Genomic DNA, 27,370 nt, shown 5'->3' on the forward strand with positions numbered 1-27,370 from the left:
TTCAGAGACTACAGAAGAATCTTCCAGCCACTGAAGAGTAGATGGGCATAAAGCTGTGGTGGCTACAAGCCCTCCTGCTGCCTCACTCCTGTGTTGCAACCTCCATCAGCGCCTGCTGCCTGACCTCTGGTATGTGATAACTTGAGCTCAACTTGTAAAATGGAGATAATAACATTTCCTATAGATGACCAGGTAGTAAATAGTCTAGTTTTCATGGACAATTACTCTCTGTGACAATTACTCTGTCTTACGACTGTAGCACAAAAGCAGCCAAGAACAGTGTTCTAAATAAATGTGTTACAATAAAACTTTATTTATAAAACTGAATGGAGGGCCAGATTTGGCCCATTGGGCCATCGTTTGTTGGCTGCTACTGTTCAGTAACTGGGAGGATTAAAAGAATGAATAAATCTGTGAGAACAAAGCAAGTACTGGACAGTGTCTGTCCTGGGTATCAAAGCAGAAGCACGGGCCAGAGAGGACAGGCTGCGGTGAGGTTGGTGTCCAAAAAGCAGCCTAGAGATGCCTTGGCTTTCCCAGCAGTAGTGTAGGCACAGGCTACCCCCTCCACTGACCACACAGTGATTGATTGCCCTGTGGTCCCAAGGGCGACATGGAGTTCCCAGTCGCCTGGCTTCTCGTGTTTTTTTTCTAGGAACTTCCATGATTATTTCAGGATGGGATGTGTCGTGGATTTATTTCTTGATTCTCATCACATTCTTGCTTAGTTGTTTCTGGGTTTCTAGTACGGCATCAGCTACTGATTCTTCAGTCTCATGAGAGCAAGGACCACCACAGGAGCATGTCTGGAGGATGGGGATACCCAAGGCAGGGAGAGAAGTAAGTGTAGGCTTGCTTGATTCAAAGCCTGAGCCCAGCTTCTGTTTGGGATGAGGAAGAAATGTGTACCATGGGAGGGCTACGGTCGGTGAGGAGAGCACACTTAAACCAGCATTAAAACGCAAGTGTCAGCTACGTAGGTAACTAAAAAGAGGGTGCGCTGTGTTCCCGCCCGTCTCCTTTGGAGTCTTGCAGGCGGCTCTGCATTTCATCAGTCTGCCACCTGCAGCCAGGACATCTCATCTGTAGCAGGCCTGCCCAGTGCCCGTTTCTTGACTGCCCTCTGGCAGGGTCCTGGACGCATTGTGGTAGACCTCTGCTCAGCCTTTTACACTGAGCATCTGCATCACTTTGTTCCAAACTGTGAGGAGAGGACACCTCGGTGTGTTCCATACTTCAGAACCTCAAGAGGCAGAGGCAGGGTGACCACTCCTTCAAGACCAGGCTGGGCCACATAGATCTTATCTCAAAAACAACAAACAAACAAACAAACAAACAACAACCCTCCTTACACACCCCAACAGAAACATGCAAAAAGCACTATCTGGGGCCACTGGTGTTTCCATGGTGAAGCTGACTGGCTCGAATTTCTGGTCAGAACTTCTTCTGTCTGGTCTGCAAAGGCCTGTTTGGAGTGTTCTGGTTACAGGCTTGCTTTCTGTTTGGACATAGGGACCAGATTTTCTTTACTGCTGTCTTCCATGCTTTGGTAGCTTTGGGTCCCATTTACCACCATGCTGTCCAGAGGGTCCTTCAGCGCGGGTTTATCTTAGGTGTCTCTGTCTACAATTTTCGGTTCTAGGTGGCGACAGAGAGCATTTTTTTAGGGCCTCGCACTAGCAAGGCGAATGATCCACTGCTCAGGTCGCCTCAGCCTCCTTGGCTGTGAGACTTGGCTTGAGAAACCACCTCATTTAAAACTGTTCCTTCTCTTATGGAGACGAAGAGTTTGGTGTACGTTTTCTTACATTTCCCATTTCTCAGGCTCTGAGGGCGCAATCTGGATTTCACATCTCTGGTATTGTTGTGCGTGTTTCTGCATCCTGTGGGAAACCGCATGCTCTTTCCCCTCTGCATCTCCATTTATAGCAGTTATTTAGATTTTATCTCCCTTTCCCTGGGTTCTATGTTCCCCACTTGGCTGTTTCTGTCTTGACCTCAGTTGTAAAGTGTGCCGTTGCTCCCAGCTGGCTCTCAGGATCAACTTCCAGAAGGTTTCCCGGTTGGTACATCACGTGAGCCTCACACAGTAATGTGTATGTCCCAGTTGTTCCATTAACCCTGGGGTTTCATGATGCAGAAAGGATAGAGGGCAGCCTGTGCTTGAGAGCCTTGTGGGGAGTTTGACTCCCCTCACCCCACCCCCACACCTCTGCCTAGATATGTACAAGATTTATCCTTAAAGTTTGTACATTGAAACATTTGTTAAAATGTGTCTAGGTGTCCTTTCCTATGCCAAAGTGGCTGGGCTGCAGAGACCAGCTAGCCAGTGCATAGAGTTTTACGCTGCTGAGCATAAAAACTGTGGGTTTTATAGCTCCCCAATGGTTGAATGCTAGCAATTTCATGTGATCTGGGTTTGCTCCCTATAGTGTGTGTGTGTGTGTGTGTGTGTGTTTGGATGTGCGCGTGTTTGTGTATGAGTGAGCATTCATATGTGTGTGCATGAGTGTTGAGGCCAGAGGTCAATCTTAGGCATTGTTCCTCCTGAGGAACCTGGAGCTATCCCATTAGACTGAGCAGCTGACCAGTGAGTCCCAGGGACCCACTGGCCTCTCTCCTTGCCCCCAGCATTGGGGTTACAAGTGTGCACCACCATGCTTGGACTTTTATGTGGGATTCTGGGGATGGACCACTGTCCTTTGCTTGTACTTTATCAGTCTTTCCAGTTCCCCTTTCCTCGGTTGTCCCTATCCCCTTACTGTGTAATGTACCAGAAGCCAGATTCTGGCTGCCCCATGAACCTGCTGCTACTGGGGCGTCTATTTTGTCTCCTCCTCCTGTCCTGGTATCCTCTTAGCTCTCTTCTCCTGTCTCATGCCAGCATCTTTCCTCTCACTGGATTGATCCTGCCAACCATTTCCTCTGAATTCTGGAAGAGCGTCTCAAGTGCATCCTCCACGCCATTGATTTTTTTTCCCCCTCTTGGCCCTGGCTCCACTCTCTGCTGCCTCTGCTGCAGAGATTCCTGTCCCATTATCTGATGCACAGTTTCTTCCCAGTCCTCTGTGTTCCGTCCCCGCATCACTTAGCCCACACTTTAGCTTTAGCAGAGGCTGCCTTTCTTCCAGGCTCCCCAGAACTTCCTGCCTGTTCTCTCTTCTGAGTATTTTATCCCTATTGCTCAGTGGTCTTTACTGTCTAAACACTCACATACAGCTTACTGAGCAGCTTGGTTTGGTTGTAGGTGATGAGAAATGCTTCTGGAAGCTTCCCTTTTAATGGGAGGAGTGGGCGCTAGAAGCAGAAGGTGGATAGTCTCTCTAATGCCGTGGGCCATGCCCTACCCCAGAAGATATGTTGAAAGCCCAGCACTCTGGAATGGGATCCCATGGGAAAACAGGGTCAGCAGCAAAGGGTGTTTTTTTTTTTTTTTTTTTTTTTTTTTTTTTATCAGAATTCGGCTATAATGGTATGGAGTTGACTCTTCAGCTTGAAGAGTGTCCTGATGAGAGGCCAGTATGGAAAAGGGAAGTGGGACCACCAGAGGTGGAGCTAGAACTTGGCAGGCACAGGCCAGAAGCTCCCAGGACTGTGGACACCAGAGGCTGATGGAAAGGTAAGCTTGGCGAGCTCATGGTGCCGCCCACACCCCAACTTCTGCCCTTACCCCAACCTCTAGAACCAGGCCAGAGAGTACATGTTCCTACTGCTAAGCCGCACCGTGCTGCAGCACAGTGAAAGCAGCCCTAGGAAACCAACACGGATGTGGGTTTTTGAGCTGGAGATGGCCAGGAGAAAGGGCAGTGCCTCTGTCCCTGAGCCTCTGAGCTATGCGCTGCTAGGATCTTTTCTCCTAACCTTGGCTGCACAGGGAGCTGGGAGCAGCAGGGCAGAGGCAGCACCAGACTCCAGGTAGAATTCCAGCCCTCTACTTCTCCTGTGGGACTAAAAGGTTACCCAACCACTTTGATGCTCAGCAAAATCGATCTCAGAACCTCTTTGCCAGAGGACTTTGGGAAGCTCGAAAGAAGAAAGGATGGGCAAGGGGTTGAGCCTTGGGTTGATGGCCAGCCTTGTGTTGGTGGCCAGCCCTGTGTTGGTGACTAGTCAGGGGCTGGAGGCTGGAAAGGCAGGGTATTTGGGATGCTGCTTTCAGCACTGTTTCCATTACGTCTTTTTTGAACTTGGTCAATGAGCAGAGCGTCCTGTTCTGCCCTGGATCCTGACATCTCAGCTCCGCACATGCGGCCTTTCCCTCAGAACTCAGCTGGGCCTTGGAGACCAGAAGCTATTTCAAGACCTGCTCTGGGGAGACATTCTGCTCGTGACAGGGCAAGACTGGCACAGCAGCCCCCTTCCCCATTGGCCTGAGTCCTCCAGGCTCCACAGGGCCCATCTAGAGCCTGCAACAGCATAGTCCTTGACAACATGGAGGGAAAGCAACCTGGGTTATCCCCGGGGGCTGTTCCTCATTTTCAGAGACTCCCAGGGTTAAAGTGTGACCCACAGGCTCTGTCTATTTTGGAGGAGACCAGGAGGTGTGTAGTTCTTCTGGGTCCCCTGGCTCCCCAGCTCTGAGCTCTGGATCCCCATCAGTGAAACTGGACAATCTTATGACCTATGATTTATAACTGCCACCTGCTGTGTCAAAGCAAACCTTGGACTTATTTGAGTCAGAAAAGACGCCAGCAGTCAGCATATGAGATCTTTACGCCGACAACTTTACCGGTGGCCACGTGGGAATAGAAGGGAAAGAAAGAAGTCCCCGGCTCTGAGCGCCAGCTGCTTCCCTTCACACTCAGGAGAAGAGCGAGTCTCTTAGCTGAGGGCTCAGCTGTTGGGAACTGGCCTGAAGCTCTGTTTCCAGCCTCAGCATCACCCTGGTACTCCTGCTCCCGATGCCTCACGCTCTGTGGATCTCTGATGCTCCCCTAGCAGAGCGTGCCTGCTACCCTTGGCCCTGCAGCTCTCCTTCCCTGCAGCCTGCAGCCTGGGATCCTGCTGGGCCTCTGCCCAGCACTTTCCTCCTTAGAGCCAGAGATGATCCCTTCCCTGGGTGGCAGGAGTCACTTCTCCCTCCTTTGCCCTAGGTCCCTCATTTCCCTTGAGAGTGGACCTTCTTCCTGGCCATGCTGTGACCGACCTGAGAACAGGGGTGGGTATGATGATATTTGGGGGCCCAGGAGAAGGAGAAGGTTGGAGTTTGCAGGACACAGTGAAAGGAAGACATATTTACAAGGGGGAACCTCAAGTTGTCTCCCTCCATCCCTAGAGTGACTGACTCTGGGTGGGATCAGGAGATGGGCTCTCAGTCCTAACAGCAATGCTTTGTAATGGGCCAGATAGCTCCTGGTTCCCGCCCCTTTGCAAGAGACATGACATGGGTAGGTGCCCTACTTGCCATTCAAACATGGCTGAAATAGCCGTACAAGTTCCAGGGGAACAGAACCTGGCTATCAGTGAGCTAATAAGCCATGGGGAAGCTCAAGGAGGCTGACTCCTGAGGTCTGAGAGGTCAGAAGGGAGAGCTGGCCCTGAGGCCTACACTGAAGTCAGGGCTGGGACAGAGCATGTGGACACGCGGGGGCATCATTGTCCCTAGTGACAGGCATCACCTACCTTGAGCTTTTTGACGCTGGTGCAGGGATCGTTGGAGAAGCTCTCTGTGTCTGAGATCTCGATGTCCTCCCCGTACAGAACCCCGGTCAGGTCATTCCTCACCTGTGGACAGAGACAAATCAAGAGCTCAGGCAGGCAGTTGCCAGGAAGGCCCCTTCGTCAGAGTTGGCCAAACTGGGGGGTGATTTTCCCCACTCCACTAAGAGAAAGAAGGAAGCACCACCCTGTGATACTAGGACTCCAGGCTGGGCTGCACAGCCTGCTCTCAGAGTTCCCACAAGAGGCAAGATGAAGAGATAGCCTGGCCAGCACCCCATGTTGCCGGGCCCAGGTCAGGCTGTCTGTTTATGTTTTGCAGTATAAGCTCCTGTATGGCTTTCTGTTGCAGTGAAGACATAGCCAAGACTCTCAGAGAGACAATACAGGACAGAATGGGGAAGGAAATGGTGCTACCTGACCATGAGGTTCTGACCTACGGGTTGTGCATGTGCTTACAAGGCAGGGGGCTGCCAACTGTCACGTCATCTTGGTCAGCCAGTGAGGAAAGACATCAGGACTTTCAGGGGGACTGTGGCACCCTAGAGACTACATGTTCTAAGGGCAACCATTGCTGTTCCCCTGCCATGCTGGGAATGGGGGGAAGAAATCAGAAATTCAGGCTTTTCCTATATAAAATCCCCTATAATTTCTGGTGTTGATCTTTGTTTAAAGTTTAGATTGAACAGAACAAAGATGGAGAGTGAATCTAGCTGGATAGCTGGGTGCCCTGATATGCAACAATGGACCCAATACTATAGGGCTATTAAGAGGATGCGTGGCTGGGAACCAGCTTGTGTCTTGATGTTTCTGGCTTGTTTGTGACCCTGTCCCCTGGGTGTGACCTTCTTCTCTCTGAGCCTAAGAGGAAGAGATTCTGAAGAGCATGTCTTGCTCACCCCGCTGGGACGGCCACTATCAGAACTGACAGCAACAAGTGTTTGCGAGGATGAGAGAGCACCTGGGACCCTTGGGAACCATGTCTGGGAATGCGCGGTGGTTCAAGATTCTGGGAAACAGAATGGCAGTGTCTCAGAAACACTGATTACCACCTGCTCCAGCAACCCCACTCCTGGGAATAGTTCCCACAAGAAATGACAGCAGGGACCTGTCATGTCCACTCATTCTGTCAGCTGCTTTTTCAGTGCCATGTCAAAGTAGAGCAGCTGAAATGAGGGAGGAATTTTTTATCTTATTTTTAATCTATCTATCTATCTATCATCTATCTATCTATCTATCTATCTATCTATCTATCTATCTATCTATCGTGTGTGTATGTGAATGCATGCCACATATGTGAGATTGCCCATAGAGATATTCTGGAGTTAGAGTTACAGATGGTTGTGAGCTGCCCAACATGGGTCCTGGGAAATGAACTCAGGTTCTCTAGAAGCATGGCAAGCACTCTTAACCACTGGTTCATCTCTGCAGCCCCGAGGAAGGGTTTGTTCCATAGTCTATCATGGCAGAAAATGATGAAGGAGTTCATGGCGGTGGTGTGTGCAGTCGGGAATTCTCACATCTCAACAAACCAGGAGAGCTCAGGCCAGAACTGGAGCAAGTTACAAGCCTCAGAGCCTGGTCCCTAGCAACCCACTTCCTCCAGTGAGGCCCCATCCCCTAAAGGTTCCCCAGCTTCCCTAAATGTCACTGTGGATGGGGGACCAAGGAGTCAAACACAGGAGCCCAGGGGGGAGATTTTACCTTCCAACTGTAACAACCTTGTTCACAGGACATTATTCATTGTAGCCCCGAAGTAGAAGCAACCCAAGAGTCTGTTGCTGGATGGACACCATAAACACATGGTGTGCACACATAAAAGTGATATACTAATCAACTTTCAAAAAGATTGAGATTCCGTGTCTGTTACAACATGGCTGTCTTAGAGTTTCTATTGATGTGTAGAGACACCATGACTACAGCAATTCTTATAAAGGAAAACATTTGACTGGGGTTGCTTATAGTTTCAGAGGTTTAGTCCATTGTCATCACAGTGAGACAAGGTGGTGTGTTGGCAGATATGGTGTTGGAGAAGAAGATGAAAGTTCTACATTTTGATCTGCAGGAAACAGAAATTGACCTGTCTCTATACTGAGCATAGCTTGATCATAGGAGACCTCAGACTGCATCCCGACAGTGACACACGTCCTCCAACAAGGTCACATTTACTTCAACAAAGCCACACCTCCTAATAATGCCACTCCCCTAAGAGCTTATAGGGGTCAGTTACATCGGAACTATCACAATGAATTAATCTAAAGAAAGGCAGATGCTAAAAGATAATCATACAAAGTTCTTGGAATAGTCAAATTCCTAGAGACTGGAGTGGAATAGTCACTGGGAATAGGCAGATAGAACAGGATTTGGTGCCTGATGGGCTCAGAGCCTCAGTTTAGGGTGGTGCAAAGGTTCACGGGATGTATAACATGGCAGTTACACAACCTGTGAAGTCCCTTGTCATTGCTGTGCACTTATAGATGGCCAAGGTGTTCTGTATACTTTACCCCAATAAAAACAGACTTTCTTAGCTGAGCAGTGGTGGTGAATGCCTTCAATCCCAGCACTTTGGAGGCAGAGGCAAGCGGATATTTGTGAGTTTGAGGCCAGCCTGGTCTATAGACAGCTCTAGGACAGCCAGGGCTGTTACACAGAGAAACCCTGTCTCTAAAACAAAACAAAACAAAAACAGACACAATAGATCTTACGTTAACATTCAGAAGATCCATCGAAAGCAAACATCAATGTGTTGTTTTGATAATCTGTCCCTGCATGTCACTGGCCATCAGAAAGCCACCACAAAGAAGAGGAGCAAGCATGCCAGTGGGAGCCACCATGCTTTATTTCCTTGAGAGAGGGATGTAGATGGTTATTTGTGAGTTCCGCTCGATGGTCCTGGGTGTTTATTTAATTCTATGGTTTTCTGGATGCTCAAGACATTTTGTAAAAAGAAGAAGCACTCTCCACAAGTGGGTCCCATCTCTGTGTTGTCTGCCTGCGTGGGGGGGAAGGGGCGGCTACCAGCTGGCTGGCAGTGCAAATCAGTGGGCTCACCCAGGGGTGGGCTCTGTCAAGTCCCAGCTCTCCATGTGCCACTCACATTTGGAGAGGTGGCTCAACTTCCTTTGAACCTCTGTCTTTTCACCTGAAAATGGAGGCAGCCAGCAAATGGCTTACTGCCTGGGTTCCAGGCTCATCTTGGAGCCGTGGGACGGCTTTGCACACTGTGGAGTTCTGTACACTGCTTAAAAGGGAGAAAGGATCTCGTGGTTGAGGTGTCTGTGAGTATGTCAGGGCAGGTGTGAGAACCTGTATCATATTTTGCTTGGTAAACAAATCCACCCTAAAGGCAGTATTCTCCTGCCTCTGATTTCATCCCTGAGCAACTGAGGGGAGACTCCCAGTCTGGTGATCTTTCCACACTCCTGCCTGCTGCTGTGGAGCAGGTCCAAGTGCCGGGTTTGCACTGCTAGCCATTAGCCGTGGCTTCAGCTCCTTGGTGTTTGCACTCGGCTCGGGTATTTATTCCGATGGACATTTGAGGGTGGCAAGCAAAGGAAATCCACACTAAAGCACAGGAAAGAAGGGTGTAAGAAACCACCCCACCCTTGCGTGGGGACTGGAAGACATACTGCTTAGCCCCCAGGTCCCAGGTTTGCCCTGAACCTGCAGGTTCTCTGGGGTAATGGGGCCAGTGTCTGAGTTGTTTGCTCTAGTCTGCGAGTCTCCGATTCTATGATCCTTTTTGCTTCTATTTAATAAAAGCAAAAACATGCTCTTCTGGGAAAGTAAGAGCCCTTCATTCCCGGGAAGAAAAAACGAAGATGCCGATTGATGCATGATGGGCCGGGTGAGTTCAAAACTGAGAACTGGAAAACCACGGAACAGGAGAGCACATGTCTCAGTGGCCCAGGACACTGGAAGCTCAGCTGTGCCTGGGATCACGTGGTTGCTACTCCCCGCACAGTGCGAGGGTATTCTACCAAATATCACACACACACCACACACACACACACACACACACACACACACACACACACACACACACGTTCAAAACCCCAGATCCCAGGCTGTCAAATGGGAATCCTGTTTGTATCATGGTAAAGTTGAAAATTCCTTCTAGCAGTGCTGTGCCAGGACACTGTGTCTAGGAGACACACGCCAGATAACCATGCAATCAAGTCACAAACATGACCTCATGTTTTATGTAAGCGTACAACCTTGTGTTGGGTGGGCCATGTGGGCCAATGTGGAAATCTCCTAGTAATCTCACCGTCTACCCTACCCTGTTTGGGTCCTGGGATGGCTTGTCCTGCCAGACTCTTGTCCCCATCATGTTCTGCTGACCACACAACGAGGTCCCTTTTGTCTCTACCGATCCTCCACGGCAACCTTAGATGCCTGACCTCCAGCAAGGCAATATCAAATCCAAGTTCAGAAGTCCCAGGATGAAGCCCAAGCATCTGGGGAGGGACATTTACAGACCTCACTGTTCTTAGTCAACACTCCTGCGGGGCTGAAATCACATATCTTGTCTAACTGACTTTGGGACTTCACACTTTCATGAACAGGGCCCTGGGTTTTCCAGGATGAGAGCTGTCTGTCCCTCCAATCTCATGTGCCTGTTTCATGTTTGTTCATGTGTGACACTGACATCTCCTCTGTTCGGGCACAAGGGTGGCCGGTGATGGAGCTGCCCTACTCACTGCCCTGCGCCGCTCTCTGTCTAGTGGGAGTGGGAGGTATCCCTCAGATGTCGGCTCTGGGGAACACATGAGTAGTATCTGCTGAAGCTCTCGAGTTTAGTGCAACAGAGTCATACCCCGGCCAAGAAGAGGAGCAGGAAGCATCCAGCCTGGGCAGCAGCATACAAAGTTCCTGGGCTGGAGGATGACGGTACAGAAACTAGAGACTATCGAAACTGGAATTGAAGAGGAGACTAAAAGAATGAGTGGTTGGGGGACAGTGTTGGAATGAAGCAGGAAAGAAAGGAGAGGCGGGCGGGGATGGAGCATGTAAGTCTTACAATTTATATTAAAGATGCTGTCATCCCCATGCTATGGAAAGTCATTGTGAGGAGTCCAGAGGGGAGCCGACCTGAGTGGAGCTGTGTTTGCGGTGATAACTCAGGTAGTTGTGGGGTCAATGATGAGTGAGGCATGAGGCGTGTGTGAGGGAGTGTGTGTGTGTGTGTGTGTGTGTGTGTGTGTGTGAGAGAGAGAGAGAAAGAGAGAGAGAGAGAGAGAGAGAGAGAGAGAGAGAGAGAGAGAGAGAGAGAGAGAGAGAAGAGAAGAGAGATATCCAGGTGAGAGATTCCAAAGGCTGACCAGGGGAGAATGGGAGGCTGCCAGAAGCCGAGTCACAGAAGCATAGAAGGTAACTGATAATGTGTATTTGTCTTCTATTGCTGTGGAACAAATTATACTGGCAACTTCAAACAATAAACACACATGATCTCCCTCATTCTCAGGGATGGAGAACCAGGGCATGGCAGTATGGTAGTCCTGGCCAGGGCCTTTTTATGACACAGCACTCGCTTGTCATTTGGGAGACTGCCATGCCTCAGGGGCACCTGAGGATCCCTGGGTATCTCCCAACCGATTGGTGGGATGGAGATTTTCTATGTGAGTCCAGTGAGCTGCTCAAATTTCTCTCTCTGAGTTTAGGGGGGAAGGTTCCCAGCTGCCGACCAAGGAAGAGGTGCAGGGTCCCATCTTTCCTCCCTGCTGGGGCTCTTCTCCTACCCTCTCCTTCTCAGCTCCCTCTTGTCTTGAAAGTATTGACTGAGCATTCGTGGTCAGACCACAGGTATCAATCAGGGCAGGCTCAGAGCCAGTGAAGTGCGCAGCCAAGGACGGAGGCTGTGGGAGCATCTGAGACCCCAAGACACCTCGCTCTGATGGCCAGGCATTCCCAGGACACCATTCCCCTGAAGGCCACTGCCCCAGCCGAGGAATCATCCAGAAAGACAGAGCTCCAGGTGGAGGGAACAACAGATCTACCTGCACTTATAAGTCTGAACGTTCTAATTAGGTTAGAAATGAACTCAGAGCAAAACGCGTCCCGGCTCTCCTACGGAAGCCGAGGTAACCTACTTTGTCATTCAAATGCACCCGCTATATATAGCGACAGATTGTGCTGAAATGTCACTCCTCTTACCTGACTAAAACGTATAATTATAGATTTACTGCTATTCATTCATGAAATGTGTCTTCACTTGATTAAACAGTTCATTCAAGAAAAATCCATTAACACACGGAGCGTGTTCAAATATGGCTCCTTCAATGCTGAGGGCGCCGACAGAGTTAAGATGCTAATTAGGCTAAATAGGCTTTGAAATGTCCCAACGTTTGAATAATTCAGGTCACTTTTACTGGGGCTTCAGCTCCCCAGGAACTACCATTAATTTAAACTAATTAGAAAATTAGCACAGAGAAGATCAAGGCAGGAAGAGATGGCTGACTTCAAAATGGAAGAGCTGTCAGAGGAAAGGTGACATCTGGCAATGGACAACCTTGTGAGTCAACAGTTAGAAGGTCCAGGAAGGTAGATTCTGGCTCCAAACCAGAAGAAGGAGGAAGTGGAGGGCAGAAAATGAGGATAATGACGTAGAAGGTGAAGACGATGAAGAAGAAAACATTCGAGAGGAGGGGAAGGCGGTAGTGAGCTCCCTAACCCCAGAGGCATGCAAGCAGGAGCTGGATGCTAAGCAGAAGCTTCTCCTTTACCACCAATGTCTGTGATTTTTCTACATTACACTTACCCCATTCGCTGTTCTTTTTAATGTTAAAGTTGCTGAAGCAACTCTGGGTAGCTGTGGGGGTTATTTTTTTGCTTACCCTCTCCCCTAGGGTCTGGCCCATGCCCTTTAATTCTTTTAGAAGTTTCTCTCTGTGGCAGAAAGGCACTCCTGTGGGAACAGAGATCCGCCTACTCTCAGGTAAGTTGGTGCTTAAAACTGTATAGCTGGAGTTGAACCTACATGAGTAAAATTAAGGGCAAGTGTGCACGTGAAGATGGGTGTGTGGTGGTTGATCTTGGCTGTGAACTTGATTGGATTTGTGAGTTTCCTGGGAGGATTAACTGGGATGGGAAGACCTGACCCAAGATGGGCAGAGCCTTCCCCCAGGGGCTCGGGTGTAAAGAGGGCCAAAGGAAAAACAGTGCCGCTTTATCTGTATGCCTTTGCTCCCTGCTGGCCAGCGCATCTACTCTATTGCTGCTGCTGCCTCCGCCGCCGCCGCCGCCGCTGCCACCGCTACAGCCGCTGCAGCTGCTGCCATCCTTCAGAGACATCTGAGCTCAGCTTCTTCAGTCTTCCCATGTGACTGAAGGTGAGCGGCTCTGCAGGAATCTCCCAGGCCTGCAAAGCCAGACTGGGACCACTTGAGGCATCCAGCCTTGTGGACTGAGCATCCAATAAGTTCTTGTCCTCTTCAGCATGCAGACAGCCATTGCTGGACTACCCAGCCTGCACTGTGCAGGCCAATCTAATAACCCCCTGTGTAATACAGACCCATCCTATCGGTTCCATCCCTCTAGAGAGCCTTAATGCACACTGGGAACTTATTCTAGATAATGAACAAATGTCTATTCACCTTAGAGAGGGCAACAACAAACACCAAAGAAACAATAGAAACACTAGAGTCTAGCCCGGTGGGCCAATAACCTTGTTCATTTATTTAGAGCTGTGTGCGTGCATGCGCATGTGTGCATGTGTGCACACACTCATGTGTGTCTTTGTGTACATTCATGTGTGACATCAGACACCTTTCTCCAGTCACTCTCCACCGTGTTTTCTGAGGCAGGGTCTCCCACCGAAGCAGAGTTCACTGACTGACTAGACCTGCCTGGGATCCTCCTGTCTTCACCCCCAGTGCTAGGACTCCAGGTGTGTCATGCTACTTCATGCTTGTGTGACAGGCACTTTACCCACTGAGCCATCTCTTCAACCCCACATGGCTTCTAATTAGAGTTACTTTTAGGAAACTGAGAAGCATGTAAGTGTCTCTAAAGCAGTGGTTCTCAACCTTCCTAATCTTGCGAACTCTTAATACAGTTCCTCATGGTGACCCAACCATATTTTTGTTGCTATTTCATAACTGTAATTTTGGCACTGTTATGAATCGTAATGTAAATATCTAGATTTTCTGTGGTCTTAGGTGACCTCTGTGAAAGGGTCATTCAACTCCCACAAAGGTTGTGACCCACAGGTTGAGAACCACTGCTCTAAAGGCAATGTCTCCTCCATCAACCACTAACCATCTATGTATCTTCAGGGGTGGAGATGGGTCTCCTGAGTCCCACCCCCACCTCTGCCACAGTAGAACATCAAGAGTCCCAACTTTGTGCAGGTGTCATGTGGGTAATCAAAAGTGCAGAGAGTTAAAGAGGACAATGGTCATGTTACAGCCAGAGGACAGCACTCTACAGAGAAGTGCATCAAACCCTCTGCGTGCAGGCCGTGTGGAAGGGCACACGCATCTGTGCACTGGCATCCCTCGCTGTGCACTAGCATCCCTCTTGCTGTGCACTGGCATCCCTCGCTGTGCACTGGCATCCTTCGCTGTGCACTAGCATCCCTCACTGTGCACTAGCATCACTGACTTGCACTGGCATCCCTCGCTGTGCACTGGCATTCCTCGCTGTGCACTGGCATCCCTCGCTGTGCACTAGCATCCCTCACTGTGCACTAGCATCCCTCGCTGTGCACTGGCATCCCTCGCTGTGCACTAGCATCCCTCACTGTGCACTATCATCCCTCGTTGTGCACTAGCATCTCTCGCTGTACACTATCATCCCTCGCTGTGCACTAGCATCCCTCGCTGTGCACTAGCATCCCTCGCTGTGCACTGGCATCCCTCACTGTACACTGGCATCCCTCGCTGTGCACTAGCATCCCTCGCTGTGCACTAGCATCACTGACTTGCACTAGCATCATTGGCTTGCACTAACATCTCTCACTGAGTAGAGTCAGTGTCCTGGGTGGTGATCTCAAGATAGGTTGAAGTCTTAATTTTGAACCCGAGAGCCCTGACCTTCCTTGGGAAATGTGTCTTTATGGCGCAGATAAGGATCTAGAGAGGAGAGTGCCTGCCACAACCCAGTGCTGGGTTTCCTCTAAGAGTCAGGCCAAGTGAGAGTAGAGACACAGAGGGAGGAAGATGTGTGAAGGGAGGTGACCTGTGAAGCCATGTCTGCAGCTACCAGAAGCCAGAAGCGGTGAGGACAGGTCAGTCCGCTGATACCGTGACTGAGAGCCCGCGAACTTCAGACTTGGCGGCAAACACATTACTGTTGCTTTCATCTCCAGTTTGTTTGGATTTCATTCGGCCATCAAGGAAGAGAACAAATGGGGCCTCCAGAAACCTGCTGTTCATGGATCCAAGTGAGGGTCCCACCGATGTCCTGCTCATTCTAGACCCTCACACCTGGGCGTTCTGAGGGGAACCCGCTTTTTCTCTCCCTGTCTGTCTCAGGTTGTCTTATTTCTGTTACTGAGGACAGGAACATAGATGGGGGAGTAGGCAAACATGAGTTGGACTTTGGGACACCTTGCTGGGGGCTGTAAAGGGGGTGCTTGGATTTGGGGCTGCCTTGTAAGGAGCTGACCCTGGTGGAGTTGGTCCACGTTCCTTTCCACACAAGCTCCTCAGACCCTGGAGGAACACAGGAAGCCTATGAGGGGCGAGCAAAGGATGGAAGGATACCCAGCGGGCAACAAATCCCTTCATACTTGGCTGCCGGGGGCTAAAGACAGGGTGGGAGAACTCCATGGAGTCAGCATCAATGGGGGAACAGCGAAATGACTTCCCGGGGTGGAGTTACCCCTCTGTCTATGTCTCAGTCCCTCCTGTAGCAGCTCCCTCTCTCTCTTGGAGCTCCATGCTAATCCCCTGTCCTAGTCTCTCTAAGACAGGCCCTTGAATATGTGTAACCCTGGATGGATCCTTGTGGCCCCTCCCATTCTTACAAATTGAACGACACCCTTTTAGGGTACTGCAGGCTGGCTTTCCAGTTTAAAATCCTTTCCTGGGCACTACCATGGACACCACGGCTAGAACCTTCTTATTCCCATCTCTGGTCAGATTCATCTATGACTAATATGGGCAACCTCAATGCGGATCATGTCCCTTCTCCAAGACAGCACCCCAAATGACTGGTCGAACCTGCGTGGCTTGACTTGGGTATAGAGCCCTGGAGCTATGCCCAGAACACTAACTAGGCAGTCTCTCTTGCTGGAACCCAACACTTGTCCTCACCCACACCCCCCAGCAGCCCGGTCCTGCTTTCTCTGGAATTTGACCTTAATGAGATGCTTCTCTGAGACTCCCAGTTAGGTTGGTCCAGTAGGAGGCCGCTGCGCTGGGCTAGTGGTGGTATCTCAACAGGTATCAGAAAAACAATGGGCTCCAGGGGTGTAAGGGCTAATGGCTGGCCCAGTAGGAGTCAGAGAGCCAATAAGATGCCAGCAGGGGTCTAAGGGCCAATAGGAGCCCTGCGGGGTTCAGGGAGCCAATGGGAGCCCAGCAGGAGACAGAGGGCCAAAAGGACTCCAGAAGGCATCAGAAGCCCGGAGACCAGCAGGTGTGCAAAGGCACCACAAGGCCCAAAGAGGCCTCAGCAGGAGTCAGAGGGCAAGGAGGATAAAGCTGAAAGTTCAGGATCTTTCTTTGTCGCTCCACTCCGTTCTCTCTGACTGAGTTCCATCCAGCACTGGTAAGCTTGGCCCTTCCTCTTGCCCTCAAGAGTGCGCCCTGGTGGTCCTGACTCCCACCGCTGTCTCTCCTTGGGGCCTCGTTAGCCTGATTGGTTCTCCTGTCCTTGCCCAAAACACTTCTGTGAAGTTTGCTTTTTCTGACCTCCAGTCCCCTACCACATGTCACGTTTCCTACAGGGCCCCTACTGGATAGAACTCCTGCTGACCCCGCCCCCCCCACATGTCACGTTTCTTAAAGGATTCCTACTGGATAGAACGCTCCTGCTGACTCTGTCCCCCACCACAAGTCACGTTTCCCACAGGGCCCCTAATGGATGGAAGCTCCTGCCTGCTTTGCAGGTGCAGGTTACCAAAGGATAGCCTGATGCTTCTACTCGCATCTTGTCATGACCCGTACAGTTCTTTTATGCCACACTTGCTTGAGTCCCCTGAGTTCCTGGGCTCTGCTGACCCTCGCTGCTTCACGTAAACAACTCCTTCCCATGAAGTCCTCTAGGGGGTTCCAGGCTCAGCTCTCCGATGCCCCTCCTGCTGTTTTTCCCCACCAATACCCTCCTCCTGGACTCCTCCAACCTCATTTCCTGTAACCAGGTACTTCCTCGGGTCACCTCGAGAATCACGGGGACTCTCACGTAAGGTCCTCTCAGATCCAGGCTCCCCACTGCTTCTGACAGAGAGAAGCTGAGCTGTCTCAGCTCCCTCAAGGTTAGGAACGACAACCTGTCCATCCCTGGCTGCGAGCCTGGAGCCAGCCCTCATCCCGTGCAGGTGCTGAGTGTGCGTCTTGGGTGGACGCTGCCCCCCGGGTGCTGAGCAGGCTGCAGAGGTAGCAGGGCCTGGACTGTGCTGAGCTCAGCAGTTTGGATGGTGCGACTTCCCTAGGAGCTGGGGATCGAATCTACTCTGCAAGCCCCAAGTGGAATTTTCCAACTGGGGGTGCAAGTCTGAAAGCATAGCTGTCGTCGTGGCATGTTAACCCACCCAGTGAGAGAGTCTGGGGGCCGTACCACTGAGTGCTTGGTGCCCACTAAGAGGAGGCTAGAGAGGAGCCTATATGTCACCTTTGCTCTAGGTAATAAGAGGACGGCTTTGGTAGAAGTGCCAGAACACTCCAGGAGGTAGAAAAGACAGGCTGGGGAAGGCAACACATCCCTAATGGGCGGAAAGGTGGGAACAACAGTGTGGCTCCCCTTCCCCAGTGCCCTTCAGATGCCTTGTCCCTCTGTTGTGTGAGGATGCCACTTTTGGTCACTGGTGTAGACCTAGAAGGCATAGCTATGAGCAACTTGGGGTTACTTGGGGTTACTTACGTATAATGAGACACAGAGAGGTTGAGGCAGCTGCCTAAGGTCACACAGTTCACACAGAACACACTGAACCCAGGGCTTTACTTCAGTCTTATTTCTGGTCTGCAGCAAGGAAGCATCTATCATTTCCTGCAAGGGGCCAGAATGTAAGTGGTTTAGGCATTGCTGGCCTTCTGGGCTCTGGTTCTGCTGTTATATTGCAAAAGAAGCCATAAGCAACATGCAAAGCAATGAGCGTGGCTGTGTTCTTAGAGCCTTGAGCCCAGGGTTCCGGGCTCGCTGCAGGTCACTGCGTGAAAGAGGAAACTACACAGATCTGTATTTCCATGGCTCTGCTTGCTGTATCCCTCTGTCCTGACTACTCTGGGGAAAAAGAGAACCCTGGAATCCCTTTGTGTTCCGAAAAGGTAAACTGTGAGTACCTCCACAGCTCACCCTGGGGCTTGTAAAGTTAAAAAATAACATCATTCACGCTAGACGTGAGGGGACAGTGGTCATATCAGGGACAGCTAATCAAAGAGAGGGTGAGGAAACACGCTCGAGGTTCAGGGTCTGGGGGGCAAGTGGTGGTAATGCCATTGAACTAAAGCCAAGAGGTGTGTGGTTTCTGCTGGAGCAAGCTAGCCTTGAAACCCCAAGGGATGCACAGATGCCCCCGGTGGGAGAGATCTTTTCACTCTTCCCCAGAAGGGGCAGCTGTGCCAGCTTGGTGACTCCCCACAGAGGACCAGAGGCAGCTGTTCACAGGCTGGAGACGGCAAATTGTGCGATGCGCTATGTTCCGAGGCAGGCTGCCAAGCCTCTGCACCCCACCCCTCCACCGCCTGCTGCCCTGCTGCTGACTCACGGGCAAGGCGGGAATGTGCCAGAAGGATCCGAAATGGCTCTCTAGTGGAACACACCGCTTCTTGAAGGGACACATGGGGCCCAAGAGCCAGGGGAGTGGCTTCTGCTGTTTCCATCTGAAAGTCATCACCTTGACAGGGCAGGGAGGATGTGGCTGAGGGGCTGGGCTACGGATCAGGTTGCCAGAGGACCAGTCCCTGGCGATGGCAGCAGGCGCTGCCTGAGCCTGGCAAGCCATGTTTAGCGGGAGAATTTCTCATCAGAGGGTATGCTAACTTGAAATTTGTGAGGGAGAGGGGATATGTCCAGGAAAACAAAAGTAGAAACCAAAACTATGAACCAGGTGATGAGAGACCAGCTTAGAGAAGAACTCAAGAGAGGGTTCGTGGACCAGGAAACACCCAAGACTCCTCTTCGGTGCTTTGGTACTCCTGGCCGGTACACCAAAGCGCAAAGAGAGAGGACATCTTAACTGTAGACAGGAAAGCTAAGCACAGATGTCCACCTCCCACCGAAGCCACCTCCTTCTGCAAGTGACAGAAAGGACCTTGCAAGGGAGTACAAAAATAGGAGAATCTGCCTCGGTGTTAGAAAAAGAGGAGCAGGAGGCATCAACATGCCAGCAATTTTGAGGAATTTCAGCTAGGTACCATGCCAAGGAGAGCAGATTGAAGGCTGACTCACAGCCCTGCTTCCCAAGAAGGGGGCACTGTGCTGTGGGGAGGGTGGCTGTGCCGGGGGACTGACCACAGAGCCTAAGATGGATGGCTCAGCGCTTGGGGGGAGGCTGGGTCACAGGAGAGGTTCAGAACCCACTCAGGGGAGCCCCCCCTCTCGCCATGCAGCCCACCCTCCTTCAGGCGTGGCTCGGCCATGCTATCTGATGTAAGTAAGCAGAGCCATGGGATCCAATTTCCCCATGGGCAGTCAAGGTGCCTCCCAGACACTGCAGGTAAGGGATCAAGGGCAGAGGCCAGGGGTGACCCTGAACATCTGGAGCAGCTGTTCCCTGCCTGCAAGGAGAAACCATGGGCAGCTGAAACAGTTCTACGCCCCACAACTCCTTACAGCTCAGCTGCCTGTCCCTGGCTGTGTACTTTTGTGTTATCGCAGCCTCAGGGGAGAAGCTCAGCAGAGAAAACTCAAACAGTGGAAACCCAGGGCGAGTTCACTACTGACACAAGGCAGACCCAGGTCAGGGAAGGCCCACGATGCACTTGGAATCTGCAGAGACTTACCGTGAGCAGTAAAGGAAACAGACAGGGAAGGATATGAGCAGAGGAAGGACTTCACCAACAAACAGATTTGCTACCGGAAATAAAAGGAAACTGTGACATCCGTTTTGTATTTCAGAGTGGAAAGAAAACCAGAACTCTAAAGTGCTGAAACTGTTAGATACGATCAAAGAAACCAGAACTCAGAGGACCCCAGAAGAGCCTAGAAAACGATAGCAGGAGATGAATTAGATGATCAAAGGTGAGAGTTAAGATGCACTGGAAGCAGTCAGAAGCAACACTTAGTTACAGAACACGGACGGCAGTTGTTCAGGATAACCTGAGGTGGCTAGGAGGGGACATCTGGATGTGGTCAGCAAGGGCGAAGATAAAGATGCCCGAGAGGAAAGAGCAACGGAAGGGCAGCTGCAGAGACTCACTCTGGAATTGGAAGTATTTCCAGAGGGGTGGCGGTGGGGATGCTTTTCCTGTAGCTGTGACAATCCCTGACAAAGTCAACTGGAAGGAAGGAAGGAAGGGAGCGTGTAAGGAGTACAGGCTTTGTTCATGTGTCAGGGGAGGCATGGCAGCGGGGCACGAGGCAGCCGTGTTCCCATGGGTCTTTCCTCCTCTGTTAAACCTCTCAGGAAACTCCCTCACAGACATGCCCCAAAGCAGGTTCCTTAGGTGGTTCTAAATCCACCCAGGTTGACACTGAAGAGGGAATGCTCTCAAGGTCCTGGAACAAAAGAGACATAACTACAGATCTAATAGAAGAAAACTTTCACAATAGGAAGACAGACATCTTCAAACTAAAGCTGCGATCATGTTTTAGAAAACACATGGAAATATCAGGTAAGCTTATCAGTCGTGATTGCTGCAGCTTTACTCACTGTGGCAAGGAGATGTCACCTACTTAGCTGCCTAACGAGTGGACAGTGAAAAATCCAGTGCACATAGGGTGGAACACTGTCCAGCTCTAAAGAAAAATGAAAGCACAACACTCCCGTAACAACGGGTGGACTTAGAATGCATGTTCAGCCAGGGCACACACTCTCAGAAAGAGAAAACCACACGTTCTCCCTTCCATGTGGAAAACGAATGTGCACCTGAGTCCAGGGGATCGTGCAGAACGGGGAGCAGAGGGTACCAGGTGAGAGGAAGAACTGATGTGGATAGCAGACACGTCACAAAAGAGGATGTGAAGCTCTTTTTCTAGTTTGAGCTATGTCATGGGATGTGAGCGTGTGCGTGTGCTTATGTGTGTGTGTGCGTGCACACATGTGCATATATGCATGTGTGGTGGACAAGTATATAAATATATTTGGTAACGAAATTGTAAAATTGTGTGAACCCACAGTTCCAGAATGGCTGTTCTGACTGTTCAGGAGTTCGCTGAGATGACAGCCCTGGGGGTCTGGTTAACTTCGCGGTGTGATCTTTTTTATTTGCAAGTTCTTTGTAAGAGAGTCTTAATAAAATTTTTTAAGAGACTAAATTACTAAAATAAAAAAGGCAGTACTCATGTTTTAGAATAAGCATTCAAATACCAGATGTGTGGTATTTTCTTTCTTCATTTCAAAGATGAAGAATTCTGTAAGCAGCCATTGGGGGCAGGGCTGTTATCAACAAAACAACTGAATTGGAGTCATTAAACCTCGATGCAACGCCTAGAGAGGTTTGAAGAAGACAGGTGGATACCTTGTCATTCGAAGGAGACAACCAAGAAGCTATGACGTATGTCAGGTCCTGGTAGACAGAAAATTCATGTGACCATCTGACAGCAATGACTTAAAGATGCCCACACACTCGGTCACAAATGAGACATCTCTATCACAACTCCCTCCTCCAAGGCTCGGGGCCATCAAGAAAGAGTGGGGCGGTGAGAGTCAAGGTCAGAGAGGACCAGACCCAAACAGTGTCTTTGGAAATGACAGGGCCACTGCCCTCATGAGCTAGCAGCAGTTGTGGCTGCCTGCACACGACCTGCACAGATCAAACCAGCCAGTATGGGAGGGCAAGGGTTCAGGAGCTCCTTACCTGTAACTGAGGTGCTCTTGGCAGTTAATGGCTGCTAGGCCAGGGAAACTTTGTTTAGGATGTAACCTCTGGTAGGAAACCTTAGACTTTCACTGGGTCTGCTGTCATTTACCACTTCCTGGTTTGCTTTACTATCTTGGCTGCACACCTGATATTTGTATGCTTTCTCTCCAGGAGATGCTGTACCTATGTTCACGTGGGCAGCACAAATAGGACTCAGTGGACTGTTTTAAAAAGCACCAACAAAAAGAAAATGTGAAATTGAGAGGGATTGGGATAGATCTGGGAAGAGCAAGGGGTAAAAATAGGGGCCAGATAGGCTCAAAAGTACATTGCATGCATGTATGAAATTCTCAAAAAATAATAAAATGGTATATTCAAAATTCCAATAAAATACGCACTGTGCTAGAGAGACAGAGCAATTCAAAGACATGTCAGGAGACACGAGTTGGTTCAGTGAGATCATGGTTCCTGTCATGCAGTTTCAAAATAAAATCAGCATGTCAGACTACAGTTGACAAGGAATATCTATAATGTAAGAAGTAAAATTGAATAAAAATCCAAAATCAGAGGTGATGAGGGCAAGGGTTGAAGGCATCCAAACTTCTGGAGCTTGCCACGGACATCCCTGCATTTCTATATTGGAAATTAGATAAGTAGAAGCCAAATATTTTAAATTTAAACAAAACTTCAAAAAAAACACTCCATTAAAATGGTTAGGAAATAGCCTTTGTCTGAAAGTATTAAAAACCACAATCAAATACAAACTTAACTCTGAAAATGCATTTCATAGCAACTGAGATAAGAGTAAAGAGCAACTGTGCAGACCCAGTTAGAAAAGGGGAAAAGAATGACAGCATAGAAGAAATATTAATAAAGAGAAAAGCAAAAGAAAGCAAGCCAGGAAGTGGAGGACTAGCACAAGACCCCATAAGGGTCCGAGTTTGCCCTTTCCTTTACAGGACAAGATAACAATGCTTTCCCGAAAATTTAGCTTTGCTGCTTTGCTTCCACCAATCAGGATGACTGTTTTATAAAGTAGATGCATGGAGTCTGGGGTCGGAAAAATGGGAAAATAGAAGGGGCCTAAGAGAGATGCTTTCTGGTTCTTAAGAATGTGGAGGAGGGGGGAGGAAGTGAAGAAGAAGGGCAGAGGAGAGGAGGGGCAAGGAGGGGAGGTCAAGAAAGATTTTAGAACTACAGGAGGAGCTGAAGGTGCAGGGAAGCGTGCTCAGGGAACCAGGGTCAGAGCTGCATCCCTGCAGACCAGTGCCACCAGCATCACCAGTGCCACCAAGGGACAGCAGGAAGCAAGGGCCGCAGAAAGTGGGCTTTTTCAGGTTTGTGTCTGGTTAGCCCCTGGGGCCATTGCTCATTTCAGAGAAATCTGTGATCAAATTTCCAAATTTCCTCATAGGGACTGAAATTAAAACCACAAAGCTCTTAAAATTTAATAACCTTGGACTAGACAGTGCTCCTTAAATCTAAGGACCAAAGCAACCCCCACCCCCACCTCTGGCCCCCATCAGGGTTCCTCTGATTGTCCTGGAACTCATTTTGTAGACCAAGCTGGCCTTGAACTCAGAGATCCTCTTGCCTCTGCCTCCCAAGTGCTGGAATTAAAGGTGTGTGCCACCACCGCCTGGCTTCAAAGGACAACTTTGACTTCATCAGAATGAAAAGTGTGTTCACACAGGGCTTCATGAAGAAAGCGGAAAACATCCCCAGCGCTCAAGGAAACACTTCAGATCCTCTCAGGACAGTCCTCAGCCTGTGAACGACCACTTCTGGGCGTCTGAATTCACAGTGGTGCAAAAGGGGACACACGCTCAAGAAAAATAAGGTTTCAGATTTTGAATTTTGATACATCCCTCTTACGCTAGTGATATGCGGGATGTACTCTCGACGATGATGAGCGGCACCGAGCCACAGTCCCACGCAGCCACACATGTCTAAGCATGAAAATCCCATTCTCCACAGCAGCCCGTGTTACCGTTGCTTCTTGGGTACATACATTCAATAAACTGCATTGCTTAATACTTTGCTTCTAATTAATTAATTGGCCGATTGATTTTTGAAGCAGGGTTTAATGTAGCCCAGAACTTCCTATATATCCGAAGACGACCATGAACTTTTGAGCCTCCTGTCTCCAGTGCTAGAGTTAGGTGGGTACCTCCATGCTCAGTTGTGGATTGTTTTGTTTTGTTTTTGAGACAGAGTCTCTTCACATAGCCCTGGCTGTCCTGGAACTCACGCTGTAGACCAGGCTGGCCTCGAACTCACAGATCCGCCTGCCTCTGCCTCCCAAGTGCTGGGATTAAAGGCATGCGCTGCCTGCCTGGCTGTGCCCAGTTTTACATGGTGCTGGGGCCTGAACCAGGGATTCCTGTTAGGAAGCACTCTAATCCCTCAGCCACACCTCCAGTCTGACATTTTACTCTAAATTATCCTCTGTGTAGACCGTTTTGTACACATGTAGGCTAGTGTAAGTCTCAGCACATGGGAGACAGTGCAGGCTAAGCCACAGTGCTCGCGGGCTTGGGTATGTTTAAACACATGCTCGATCTGCTCTATCTAGCTCTTACAGTTTCAGCCTATACGTTCAACAGGATGGCTCCATTTTAAGTTTTGAGTCAGGAGGTACAAGTGCCTGATAGGAATCTAATATCCGAGACAGAAGAAGAATTCTTACAACCCAATACCAAGAGAGACAACCCAATTAAAAATTAAACAAAAGATCCAAATAGGCATATCTCAAAAGAGGGTATACAAAAGCCAAGACAAACATATAAAGATTTTCAATTTCAAAGATTTGCAGATCTGAGGGGAAATACCATCAAACCCACAATGAGGTACCGCTTGTCATCCTACTGGGGTGGCTGCAATTTTTTAAACGGAAAATAACAAGTGTTGACAAGGACAAGGAGAAGTTGGGACCCTCACATTTGGCTGGCAGGAATGTGAAGATGCATTGGATGCTGGTGCAAACAAGAGGGGATTTAACTATTTCTCCAAATGTTTATGTAAACACAGAGTCACCATATGGCTCAGTGGGTCCAGTCCTTGGATGAGTACATATGCAAAAGAACCAGACATATGTACACCCCAAAAGATTACACACAAGCTTTATCACAGTATTATTCACAGCAGAGCAAGGCAGAAACAAGCAAAATATATATCACCTGGTGAGCGGATTAAAAAATGTGTTACAGCCTCATAATGGAATATTATTTGTCCATAAAAAAGAGCAAAGTAATGATAGATCTTGCTATATGGATGGATCTTGAGAACATTATGCTAAATGAAATAAGTTAAACCCAATGGGCAATATATTTTATGGTTCCATTTATATGCAAGTCTATTTCAGAGGCAAATCCATTGAGACAAAAGATTGGATGTTCTCAGGGGCTAAGATGGGGGAATGAAGGCTGATGGACATGGGCTTGGAATTTCTTCTGGAACAGACATGTTCTAGATGAGGTAGGGCATATACCACAGAAAATTTAATGGAATACTTTAGGATACTCTTCTATTTTTAAATTTATTTTTCAAAGTAAATACAGAACCCAAGTGCTCTCCATTAGAGTCTGATGACTCACAGTCAGCCATGCTCTTAGAAGGCCCACAAATCCCTCCCAGAACCTGGGCGGTCACTACACTCTCCTCCTCCAGCCATGATGGCCTCTGATGGCATTTCTTTTCACACCAGACCCCTCCATGCCAGCAACCCCATGGGTTGTTCCTTCTGGAGCTCTCCTATCCCTGACATGCTGATCCTGACGCATCTTCTCACCTCACCACACTTGGCACTACCCAGTGGAACCCCTGAGCCTTCCTGACTAATCTCCTGGGCACTTGCAATCACCTGGTCAGCTTCCCGGCACGAGGATGCAGAATCCCTGTGGGTAGGATGCATTCTGTTCTCTGCCGGGTTCATGTTACTGGAGCTGGATGCCTGTCATGAAGATGTGCCGTGTGAGTGTATTGTGAGGCGAAGTCAAGAAGACCAGTGCCTGCCATTTCTCACACTGAAGACAAGACCACGTGGTGGCTGCAAGTTTAGAGTCTAAGCAGGCACTGTTTTGTATGTCAAAGATCTAGATGCTTCTGTGGAGCCAATGAGAGTAGAACATCTCTCAAGTTGAGGAGGAATACACACCTGGCGTCACATCTTGCCAGTGACGTTCTCATTGGAGACAAGCATGAGATGGGATTATCATTTATTTGAAGACATCACTCTAATGCCTAGTGAACAAAACAGGATGAACAGCAAGGGCAAATGACAGTGGGTGCCCCCTGGGTACTGTTCAAATCCTTGAGTACTTAGGCGTATGAGTTATTTTAATACTCACAACCCCTGAGAGGTAATCTGAGCCTGTCCCCGCTTTCAGAGATGTGGGAAAATTCAATGATGTCCCCAAAGTCACCCAGCCCCTGTGGAGCTCAGCTAGAGTTAGAACCCTGTTTGAAACCAGCCAGAAACCTGTCTGTTTGCTCTGAGCAACTGTGCAGGGCAGCACAGTAAGAAATCAAGCAGATAAAGATGCTGTGATGTTGGGAACCAAAAGAGAGTTCGTTCTCTCTGTGAATGTTGCTATTGAATGCCTAGAAAACTCGTGGGAATTAAGAGAGGATAAACTTCTGGCAGCAATGCGTTCAACATACCAGCCCTAAGAGGTGCATGGAGATCAATGACTTTCCTATATGGCAGCGGTAACTACTTTGAAAATATCCTGGAAAGTAGATCCCATCCCCCAAATCAGTCCTCAATGCAGGACATAGACATAACCCAAACAGTCAAGGGGAAAGGACCTACATAAAGAAAATAAGGTTACTTTACCAGGAACCAAAAGCCAAGCATGCCATGCTCATGAATGTGCACCAAGGGCTATAGCAATGCCCTTGATCTGCCACATCTTCAACAGAGCAATCAGAGGATGGCCAGAATTCAGGCAAGAGTGTCAAAGCATTCTGGGAGTCTTACTCCCATTAACTCAGTGAAAAAAAGACTTGTGAGCAAAGAAGGGAGAATTGTGCTTTTGCTATATTATAAATGAGCACCCCTTAAAACACAGGGTCCACATTGGTGGGTAGAGCAACAGGACAAGTTTAAATGCAGGAACAGAGGATGAAGCTGGGACAGCCTGACTTGGTGCGTCCCTGGGCATTCATCGAGGTTAGTGACATGTGCTGAAATGATAATATTTTGGACATATTGCAGCTCAGGACATGCATTATTAAAGTTAAATTTACCTGTTTATTTTTTAACATTTTAAACGTAGCCACAAGAAAATTTAAAAATCACATCTGCGGCTTGTCCATCAAAACTGGTCAAAAGCATATAGAAATGTATGTTGATATTAAAGGTCAACTCTAGCACAGGCATTTAAGTGAGTCTGGAATAGATACAGTCATTAAATGGCAAGAGAGTCATTGAGCGTCTGGGGGCAGGAGAAGAAAGATTTGATGTTTCAGACTTTCTTTACTGAAATTTCAGCTAAGCTGAAACGCAGCAATAGAAGCGCTAGAAGAAAACAGAGACATAATTACAAGAATCCCTGTGAGGAGGAAGCTCAGCACAGCATCAA

The 27,370-nt window shown here is 49.1% G+C and overlaps 1 protein-coding gene across 1 annotated transcript in view; it reads right to left on the minus strand.

Annotated features, from left to right (window-relative positions):
* Positions 1-27,370, minus strand: part of Gabbr2 (gamma-aminobutyric acid type B receptor subunit 2) — a 347,946-nt gene that overhangs the window by 161,101 nt on the left and 159,475 nt on the right. The window contains 1 exon segment of the mRNA XM_038348048.1: positions 5,623-5,724. Coding sequence (XP_038203976.1) covers positions 5,623-5,724 — 102 coding nt within the window.

Source organism: Arvicola amphibius, chromosome 11 (assembly GCF_903992535.2).
Source record: "Arvicola amphibius chromosome 11, mArvAmp1.2, whole genome shotgun sequence".
NCBI classification, from domain to species: Eukaryota; Metazoa; Chordata; class Mammalia; order Rodentia; family Cricetidae; genus Arvicola; species Arvicola amphibius.